Here is an 11,724-nt window from a genome sequence, read left to right as displayed (position 1 = left end):
GAACCATGTGGTTGGAGATAGAATGTTGAATTAACAATAATCTAAATAGTGAATCAGTACTATACAGTTCTTTATGTGTTTTCTCACACTGGATCAATAAAGGAGCCTACTGTGAATCACAGGGACATGAAGGAGGAGGAGGAGTATCACTGTGAAATCTGTTTAATTAGACTCACACAGAGGACAGGCCATTCTGCTGCACCTGCCAGTCCTTCATAATCTCCACACTAGTTAGCATTAGCTTATAGCCATGAAAAGAATACACAAATTATTAGTCAGGAGCAATAACACAACACAGGATAGAGAGGCAAAATGACTGGCAGAAGTTGTTGATTCAAAACATTCATTTATATTTTTCATCGCATCTAAATTCATATTCCTGCCTTAACTTCCATTTCCTTTCTGACATATTTTTATTGCTTTACAAACACAATTCTAACATTCTGATAAGCTAAACAAACAACAGCTTAACGAAAATGAAACACAAAATGAGTATCAGCCAGTGGGATCCCAGAGAGTATTGCTGTGATTACAGGCTATGGAGAACTCTGCACATATTTGGCAGCCATGTAGACACAGATGGAGACGGGCGTTTCCGAGGGCAGAGGGACCGTCACTCATCACCTGGGGCTTCTCAAAAGGTCTGAGTCTGAATGACACAAACTTGCTGCATTTCCCACAAACCACCAGGTTGTAATTATTATCAACAGCGTGTCACTCTCTCAACGGCAGTCTCACTCAAACTAGACATTTACCATAGGCCCTATCTTTACACCTGAGAATGTTGTTTGCATTCTAATTTCCGCTGCTGCTGCTTGAATGCTGTAGAAATGTAAGTGCTAGGGGATTCAGGGTAATCAGTACATTTATTTAAGTGGCTAGTGCTGCTGTCAGACTCAGGATAATTTCAGGATAATTTCCTTTTGAACACAATTCTCTTTGATTTTTTTCCATATCATTACAACATGTTCCTACTATTTTCCTTTCACCTCCTGAAGATGAGAGGAAAATAGTACAAACATGTTGCTGGCTAGATGAGAGGAAACAAATAGTAAGGAAGAAAAACGGAAATGCAAAAAGGAAGCATTGTAGAGAGATGGAAGACGAGTATATACGTAGAAATATGGAAGATAATCTCTAACATGACAGGACTCAGACAGGATCAAATGGATGCGAAAATACAAACAAGGAGAACATAATTAAAAGGGCAGCCGTTCTCACTTTGGAGTATGATTGACAATGTCATTCCAGTGTATGTAGGTAAAGAATAAGGAGTCAGAGTGAGGAGGTGTTTGTGGAGGTTGGATTGGTCAAATATAAAACATTTACCAAAGGGATTGCATTCCATTCCCTGTTTGGTCAAATCTAAAAGCTAATATTTACTTGGCACTTTGTGGGTTTTTTTATATATTTTTTTGGGGGGCTCAGTGTTTTCAACACTGAGGCAAAAGCAAAGGGAGAACATTTTACAGTTTTGCTAACTGACAGAAACATCATCATAATTTGTTGAACGTTTGATGGAATGACACACATAACTGTGAGGGGAGACCACAGTGGGGGGGATACAAATGAAAGTAAGCAGGATGGAAGTGAGGAATAGAGAAAAAAATTATGCTGGAAAAAAGGGGAGCAGAAGGAAGCAAAGTGAGAAAGATCTGGTGGATTAACAACATTCTGTCTTTCTTTCCATGTCTAGCAAGGTCAGTACTAACAGATTCTGGTGAGGTGCTGTAACAGATTGGTATCTTAATCGATCACTAGTGGACACAGTCACCATTCTGTGTGACAGACACACTGTTACTAACCCACTAGCACCCACGGATGCACATACATAGACCACCACAGTCATATGCTCTCACACAGACAGTGGGAGAGAGGAGAGAGATGGAGCATGCATACAAAGAAGTTCGCAAGGACTTGTCCTTTGCAAAGAAAAAGACAAGGATACGTGTAGGAGAGGGAGGAAGCAGTCACGAGTGGAGAGCACCAGGAAGCGAGTGAGAACAGGAGGCGACAGAGGGCAGTTACCTTGGTAACTAGGTCTCTGGTGACAACTGTCTCATCAGTGAGCGGACAGTCTGACACCGGAGGTTATTCCCCAGAAACGTGTGTTCATTTCCCCTGTGGATCACTCAAACTATTTCACATAAATGGCCAAAGTGTGACTTCTCTTCTTAAGAGTTTTGATAAAGGGATGCCCTCTTAAGCACCTTTTACACTGCCAGTTAAAGGTGTTACTATAGCACCTTAACATTATGTATGAAAGTTACTTAGTTGGTCATTGTCATTCCAACCACTGAGCTGTAAGTAGTTTGTCTGCTCTGGGAGGTTGCTCCCACAGACGGAGCCTGAGGAATGTCAGCATCAGCATCATTTCAAGATTTAGGGAATTTCATGTGGTTGATTGAAGACCTGAACTCAACATAATGAGCATCATGGACTGGGCCTGTAGCTTTGATACCCACCGTCCTTGATAGACGGAAGATCAGAGGTCACGGCCTAGACTGACAGACCATTTACCAAATAAAAATGAATAGAGATCTCCCAAACGGTGTCAGTACTAACAGGATTACTGTTATTTTTGTTGACACCTTCTGGAAAAAGAAAATTGAGTGTATCTGTACACATGACCAAAAAAAAAAAAAAAAACCCAAGATATTTCCTTTGCTGTGAATACAAGAAGCGTTTAACTGTATGTGAACATCTAACCATAATGACTAAAATCAAGTATTGATTCATTTATTCTTTCGATTACTTTTACTCAAATGTAATCCTTACAAAACCTTCAGGACTCTCCTGCTGCCCATAGCTTTTTTTCTACCAACTGATAGCATCATTCCATCTTCTTACCCTATTTCCTCTTCTCTGAAGCCGGTCTCTGACAAACACAAACAGTCATTATGCCAAAGAGATTTCTGATACGAAATGTATTGCCACAGAACACATCACACACACACACGCACACGCACACGCACACACACACACACACAGGCACCATGCACATGCATTGCAGTTTTGCATCACCAATTATGTGGTCGATTTAAGATGTCAAACTCACTCATCATTCCCTACTTTGTGCTGCTCTGCTGCTACCTGGGAATGTCATGCTTATTAGTCTCACTTTCATAAAGACTGCATGCATTCTGTTTTTAACCACCAGTGTAAAATCAATCAATGGTGTTCCAGTTTTTATGGTCAGAAACACATTCATTAACAAGAACCAAGGCAGTCAGAGACTGCAACATCCCGCGAAGAGTAGGTCAGGGTACACTGAAAGTTGTACCTGACAAGTACATAGCTTTGACCTTTCAGGGTAGGTCAAAGCTATGCACTAGTTTTGACCATAGATCAAAGCTAGTGCATAGGTAGATCAAAGCACCATCTTTGATCTATAGTCTTACACTGGCCTTCTCCCTTGTCTTTCTATCTTATCCAGTTCCTAAGTAGAGAGTAAAGTGCACAATAGTTGAAATTTGCCCTTGACCTAGTTTTCTCAAGGTCAAGGTCATCATCTCATTTTCATCCCCTTTGCTGCCTAAGCAATTTGCTTTTTGTTCCATCTCTCTATCTGCTACGGTTGCAAAGATATTTGGTGGATATACCAACAGACGAGCAGGCGAACACACAAACACTGACAATTACAATACATCACCGCTTTGAAGCAGAATATAATAATAATAATGCATTGCATGCATTAATACAGCTCCCAGTTTTAGTGATATATTTTGCCACATGTTAATTGAAGCATTACCTTTTGAGCAAGAGTAGAACTCTACCCTCTCCAGTAAAACTTTTCACACAAGCTTAGTATTAATGTTAACAAGGGATGGTAAACATCTCTATACACTCCTTAATCCCGTAGGGGAAGTGACGTGTGCGTAGTCTCTGAGTTGATGGGGGGAGAGAGAGATAGGTAGTCAGGTGCTGGGGAGAGGGCAGGGCAGTGTTAGGGTAGAGTTCAAGGCTATGGCAGGGGGCAGAGCAGGGCGGGAGTTGAGCCTCCTGACTGCCTGGTGAAAGAAACTGTCCTTGAGCCTGCTGGTTCAAGGACAGGCCAGCACACTCTGCAGTCTCCTACCTGATGGCAGCAGGCTGAAAAGGCTGTGAGAGGGGTGGGTGGGATCACCTGCAATGCTGATGGCTTTGTGGGTGAGGCGGGTGTTGTAAATGTCTGTGAGGGAAGGGAGAGAGACACCGGTGATCTTTTCAGCTGCTCTCACGATGCACTGCAGGGTCTTACAGCAGGAAACGGTGCAGGCGCCGTACCACACAGTGATGCAGCTAGGTAAGATAATCTCCATGATGCCTCTGTCGATGGTTAGTGGAGCATGTTGGGTGCATGTTCTCCTGATGTCCACAAAAAATCTCCTTTGTCTTCTCCACATTCAGATGGAGATGGTTTTCCTTGCACCACATAGCCAGGCGGCTCACCTCATTTCTGTAGGCTGTCTCATCGTTGTTGTTGATGAGACCCACCACAGTCGTGTTGTCTACAAACTTGATGAGGTTGGAGCTGGAAGTCGGTGTAAAGTCATGAGTTAGTATAATATTTCCTGAATTATACTAAAAAAAAAAAAAAAGTGCTGTGATGCTAACAGTGATGCTAATAGTTTAGTGCTTAATTGCTTGTATCTGAGATTTGAACAAAATACTAATTGGACCTCATGATGAGACAACAGAAAAAGGCTGATGACTGTTCCTCCTGTGGAGATTGTGAATATTTGAAACATACTTCAATCCATCAACCCTTTAGAGCGTTAAGATGAAGAGATAGAACCACACACAGTCAAGTTTTAACCCTGCACATAGTAGGACTGCTGTATAACCCAGGACCAGTCAACAGTTGAAGTTATTTGTTTCTTGTTTATTTGCTGGAGCAAAATGACTGCTGGCAATAGAAAATCAACATGTCAATGTTGATAATGTGAATAAGAATCATATTTTTAAATGATTCCTTTTGGTTTCAGTCAATGATATGATGAAGGTGTGAAGTCTGTTATATTAACATGTCCGGAAAAAATAAACTAAATAAATAAATATGCTGTGGTTTGGTAAGAGACAACTGATGTAACATGGTTACAAAAGTTGTTGTTTTTTTTCTGATCCTGGGGGCAGGAGCTTAGTCCTGCATACATACTTGTGTGTGTGCGTGTGTGTGTCTGTGTGTGTGCCTGTACACCTATACAGTATATACACGTGTGATTGACAACAACTACATAGAGTGGACGAATAATTTCCCTTGCAGTGGATTAATAAAGTTGATGTCTTTCTTCCTTTTCTTTCTTAAGAAAGTGACAAATCAGTAAAATAATAAAATTATTTTATATGATATATAGCCACATAGATGCCTTGCCGACAATTATTATAGTAATTCCAATGCTGGCCATTAGCTCTGCATGTACGGTAATGACAGTCTTGTCGGTTATTCAGTCACAGTCTTACACTCTTTGAGCTGCAATTCTGAAATTGAGTCTCATCCATATGCGACACTATATGATGCAGTATGTGAGCTATAATGTACTGTATTTGCATATGCATAAGCCATACTCATAAGCCTCCAGGCAAAGATTATATGCTTTACATTAAACTCACATGCATCCCTTTGGACGATCCCCGAAATACGAAGTGTGAGAAGCACTCTGATCAGCTGTCAGATTAAGGATCACCAAGGAGCATCATTAAACTCACGGCCTTACTGTTGCACTTTCAGCAACCCCAGTAGTTGTTTGTGAGACCTGTCAGAGAGATGTGAAAAGTATCAAAAGTGTTAGAGAGAGGGCAAAATGTATTGGAAAGAGTGTGGAGAGAGATGAAGTGCTAGAAAGTGAGCACTAGACAATTATAAGGAGGCAGTTAGAGGACAATGAACCGACTGTCGAAAAGAAGAGCCTCAGAAGGAGAGGGTAACCGATAACAGGCCTGTTATCAGGCTTGATTTATGGAGCTGAGGAGCTTCTCCACAGCTTGCATTTCTAACACATTAGCTTCCTCCATCAAGCAGTGTGAAAGCCTTTCAAACATTTCAACACTGCACTCTGCAGGCTTAAGATAAAATTTAATTCTCAGATGAAAAAAGAAAACATTTAAGTGGGAAAAAAATGATCAGGCTTTTATTGAAAGATTTTTTTTTTCAAATATTATAACCACAACTCTGCTTTTTCAGAGTCTGCAAAATGAAAATGGTGCAATAACCACTAAAATGACATTCACAGCACCAAAGCAAAGAAGCTCTTCATGTTTTACTTAAGCTCCAACTCTTTTTACTTAACAGTTACCCCAATCTAACACCATGAGCTCAATGTAAATGGCAGCCGTTCTGTCAGTCATAGACAGATGATTCATTACTGGGGGTCAAAGCTTGGTATAGAATGAAGTGAATTCCTGTCACAATACAAACTAAAAGGTAGACCAGCAGTTTAGGAACAGTTTCCCTATGACCAATAATAACAACATTGTAGTGATAGTCAATTTCTTCACAATCTAATTTAGTGCATTTTCCATATATGTCAAATATATGGAAAATCCAAGTAATATTCTGGCGTCAAGGGATCCAGGTTATCTATTAATTTGAAGTAGCTTTTATGGTGATCTCATCCAACCATTTTTGTCCAAGAATTGTTGTTGTTTGTCCAAGAAATTATTGATAAAGGGAAAAAAAATGCAACTAGCCACAACCAAAATGTGATGTTCTTTAGGTCATAACTCTCAACATATGTAATGAATTCTGTTCATAATTTCTTGAGTATTCCTGTTCCGAAACAGACAGACTGACAGACAGGAAAAAAAGCATGCTGTAAATACAGTTCCATGATGGGGGGGGGGGGGTAAAAATGTGATTTATATACTACAAGCTGCATTGTAATGTACTGTACTCCAATACCTTTTTGACTAGCAGATGTTGTTACTAGACACCAAGGACACTGAACAAAATTCATTGTGGTGCCTCACCTCCATTACCCAAAGTCCACTGGATTCAATTTTAAGTCCTTGACTTTGCGTAAATCAGAACATTAAAACGCTGCTGACCCAAGGCAAACTGCTGGAATGAGAAAACTGTCCTTGTGCATATGCCGTAAACCTCTGGAGGGAGGTAATCATCTGTTGCCCCTTAAGTCAAACGGTATTACAAATTCTGTGTTGACAAATGTGTGAAGGTTCACTGGTTTTCAGGACGAATCACCTTTTTGCAATGAAAGTTAATGAGGGAGAGGCTAAGGTACAGTATTCATCATGTCATCAGTTTTATTAGGAATATCTCCTCGTGTTTCAAGAGCAGAAGTCATCTGGGTGAAGTGGATACTGCCCTGGAGTGCAGATGAGCAGAAAGCCCCTATAGCTGGGGTATAATAGCTGACCCTATCTTGTGTCTAAAATCACCAGCAGAAATGAAAACCAGGGATTCTCTTCAGATTTTTTTCTCCTGGGGGCAGCTCGTCTGGTCTGATGTGAAAAGGTACTCTGTGGAGAAAAATCAACGACTTCACCTCTCCTGCTTTTACAGCAGGACAGAATTTATTTCAATCACGTTTTTCCTTGGAGTACTGCAGTACCTCATTAAAAAGGTGCACACCAGTCTTGTATTTCGTTGTTATATTTCCGTTTAAGTATTCGCACCATGAATTCCAGTCATGCATGTAATCATTTCGTTGATTTGCCGTTTTGTCTTATATCGAACATTTGCTGCCTCCTACTGGAAAATAATTAGAAATACAACTTAGTTTATTCAAAAGCAGTACTGTAAATTGTTTTCACTCTCAACATTTTAACAGAAATAATAACACATATGAGCAATCTACAATTTATTGTGTAATTGGCCTTACATTAATAAATTAGTCATCCTGCCCAGTGTCACTGTTCTCTTTTTTATGTTATATATTTACTCCTAGTTGCTTTTGTCCCTTTAACAATTCTCAAATTCTAGTGACTCACAATAAAGAAGGGATATTGTTATTTACGTGAATGCCTTTCCTATTTGGTCTGAATTTTAATGAAATAAGTAAAAGTTTCCCTTGATATTACTAATAATGAATAAGAAGAAACACCATTTTCATTAGTTTAATATTTATTACCTAAAAATGTAGACAATAACAAGGATAGCCCCAAATAACAAAAATTGGCAATGTCAGTCGTGGGTGTTTCCACCATTTGCCACAATGACAGTTTGACAGAGACGTCTCATGCTCCTCACTAGCCTCATGATGTTGTTCTGAGGCAATGTGTTCCACTCTGCCACAAGTGCTATACGCAGATCTGCCAGGTCACGTAGGGGTGGGGTACGTTCATCCAGTCTCTGCTTCAGCTGGTCCCAGACGTGCTCTATGGGGTTGAGGTCTGGGGACATTGTTGGCCATAACATGTGAGGCACTCCAACCTCCTGAAGTCGAGTTGTGACAATTCTGGCATGATGTGGTGAAGCATTATCATCCATGAACAGGAAGTTGGGGGTGTGCTGGCAGAATTGGGGGATGATAATGGGTTCTATGATGTCTCTAAGCCAAGAACGTGCAGTGACTGAGCCATCTACAATAACCATATCTGTTTTGCCCCAATACAAGTTCCTCCCTACCCCGAAAATCACTGTAGTGAAACAAACACCTTATGTATGACACCCTCTGAGTATCTCTAAATATCCCTATTTTATTGTGAGTAGTATACACACACACACACACACACACACACACACACACACAAACACACACACACACACACACACACACACACACACACACACACACACACACACACACACACACACACACACACACACACACACACACGTACAAAGTTTCAAACCCAATGCAAGCTTCAGAATAAATGCTGTCAGATCCAGCAAGTAGCTTTTCAGGGATGTGTTCAGGACATCCACAATGCAGGATCATTAACTCTAAAAAAGCATGTGGTTAATAGAACCACAAATCATTAATTTGGGATTTTCATGGTAATTAAATACAAAAATATATTTCTCTACACATTTCTTTCTATGCACTTCTAGGTTGTAGCACATGGCATATCATCTAACCTAGTCAATAACTGACTGACTTTTTTTCCAGAAGTTTATGGTTTAAAATTACTTTATGGTCACACAGCAGGGGTTTAATCAGAGGATTCGCACTCTTGAGTGAAGCAGCGCTGCACTGCAATTTGCATGAGTTTAAAAAACAACAACTTTAAATTGGCTGTGGAAAAACTTTGTGGTCAATGTGGCACCAGATAATTAGCAGTATAAATAAAAGAGAGGAGAAAGGTCACCACTGTGCTCAGTCACCCTTTGACTGTTGGTACTCAGACAGGCAGAGGCAGAGGGAGCACTGAGAAAAGATGAGGACACACAAACACCACTCGTTAAATGTGACATTCATCCACATGAGTCATTAAAGAAGTCCCATTCTGATAAGGCTATTGTAACATTGAACTTAACCTAATACCCATCCAGGTGATACTTACAGTCCCTCAAAAAACCCCACATGCTATGTTTCATATTGACTTTTCATATTGCAGCAGCTCCTCTGCTCCCTACTAATTTTATTTTGACTTAAGTAAATCAAAAAAGTATGCCTACTGTGTTTAATTCCCTGTCTGCCGCAGTGGCTCATATATAACATTCAGAGTAAGACTAAGATAAATTTCAAAGCAACAGCAAAACTATTTGTGGAAAATACAAACAAAATGAGCGAGAACAATATAAAAAGAAAGTTTCCAAGCTGACTGGAGGGTAAAAATGTTCCTTCCCCTCAAAGTCTCCTCAAGTCCACCACTAGTCCCTCTGTCTTAGCCACAATGAGTTGGAGGTAGTATTTTTCACTCCAAGTGACAAAGTTGAAGTGGCAAATGTGCTGGTACTAATATGTCTGGTGAACAGGAATAATTTAACAGTTCAAGATGTCCATGTTTACCTCCAAAGAACAGAAGTGGTCCTTAAGATTTCAGGTTAGTTCTGCATTTTAATGTTGCATACTTTTTGATTCGAGTTCAGTTCTGGAGAAAAGAACTAGTTCTTTTGTGTTACATACATTACACTGCACTAGTATTATTTATTAAAATATTTTAAATTTTACATATATTGTACATGTGTAAATTCAGTGACCATAGTTTAATAGACAACTAATTTAACAGTTGCATTGTTAGATTATGGGTACAATTTTAACAGTATTTTTTATTTCCGAACTTAACTTTTAGAAACGTGACCAATCAATATGGTAACCTGATTACATTTTTGGGTTATTGATTCCACCTCTGGCAACAGCTTGGATAAGAAGACAGATTTCTTGAGGTTACTTTAAAAAGCCAGTGAAAATGAGCTTAGAATAGCATGAAGAGTAGCAACATTGGCAAACAGTAAGCCTGTTTGTCATGATAAAGTGTCATGGCTGTCATGACACTGAAGCAGATTCCTACCTACTGGTTCCGCAGCACGTTCGTTTGATGATCAGGGCAGAGAGATGACTCTTGAGACGATGGTTGAAGTTTGTGGTACTTTAACAGAGCTCTGGGTCGTTCTCCAATACAACAAACATCCATGCATGTGGTATGAGAAGGACAAGTTCTCATCTCAAGACAGTGGATTTTATACTATTCAAGACAGCAATGACGTCACATGACTCCTTTGCAGAGATGCAATTACTAGTCAATTCAAAGGGACAGTCTTAGAAACAAATGGTGAATGCATAATAACCTCAAGGTCCATATACTACATCTTCAAAGGCTAGGAAACTGAGCTTATTTAGCAGGTGTTGATTGTATCTTGTGTGAAGACCTCATTTACAGTTCAACAAAAAGACAAAGTGTGTATGTGTGTAGGATAAATCCTGTGGAAGGCATTCACCTTAAGTTCTTCTAACCCTAAAGGTTAAAAGGTCTTGATAATGTTTACTTCCAGTATCCTTTGTAATAAACCTAAGCAATAAACCGGAACAACAACCCTGGGGAACAAACCTAAGGGTGAGAGGATGATCAACGGGTTTAAATGCTATTACCTTGTAAAGACCTGGACAATGAAACTAATATTCCTTCAACACCTTTAAGGTTCATCGTGTGTTCACTGACCTAATTTAATATGAAATAAACTCAACATTTTATAAGGGCACACTATGGCTTAACATTCGGGTTTGTTGCTGGAACTGTAAAACCTCAAGTTGTATATTTTACACATAATTTATATATTATAAAGTCAAACAACATGTCATGTATTTCTAATTCACTATTTTGTTATTATATTTACTTTTTTCTTAACTCAGTCACTGAAACTGTAAAAGATGCTCTTTAATCATGAACAATAGGGACAAATGTCTTGTGTTTTCTCATTCTTGTTAAAGTAAAAATGGCGGCCATTGAAATTTCCAGAAAAAAATTCATAGCACAAACAAGAGCTTTATTTATTTGTAATATCAATTGAGTTTAGGCAACAGCAGTACTGACACTGAGTGAAACAGGGAGTGTATAATTTGGTTGCATTGCATGAGCATCAGTGTAAAGCAAACACGGATATAATAGCTATGTAAGGAAAACAGAATCTGTTGGAGAGGATTTTAAAAACGATTGGTACTGTCTTTGGCTTGATCCGTCGACTTCCCATTTTCTGCTTTGGAACTCTGTTGAAACATAAAAACATATATAACACATACATCCGATAAATAAAGATAGAAGGACTCCAAATACTGTATATCCATGATAATAAATATAAGTACACTCGATCCTTTATATATTCAGATTAATGTGGGTGATTAC

At 39.3% G+C, this 11,724-nt stretch overlaps 1 protein-coding gene across 1 annotated transcript in view; it reads right to left on the bottom strand.

Annotated features, from left to right (window-relative positions):
* Positions 1–11,347: 11,347 nt before the first annotated feature.
* The window catches only part of dock2-like (dedicator of cytokinesis protein 2), a 90,935-nt gene continuing 90,558 nt past the window's right edge, over positions 11,348–11,724 (bottom strand). Inside the window, exon 51 of the mRNA XM_068324868.1 lies at positions 11,348–11,588. Coding sequence (XP_068180969.1) covers positions 11,526–11,588 — 63 coding nt within the window. The 3' untranslated portion in view covers positions 11,348–11,525. The remainder of the gene's footprint in view (positions 11,589–11,724) is intronic.

This window comes from Antennarius striatus, chromosome 10, assembly GCF_040054535.1.
Source record: "Antennarius striatus isolate MH-2024 chromosome 10, ASM4005453v1, whole genome shotgun sequence".
Lineage (NCBI taxonomy): Eukaryota > Metazoa > Chordata > Actinopteri > Lophiiformes > Antennariidae > Antennarius > Antennarius striatus.
This window is presented reverse-complemented; position numbering and strand designations above follow the sequence as displayed.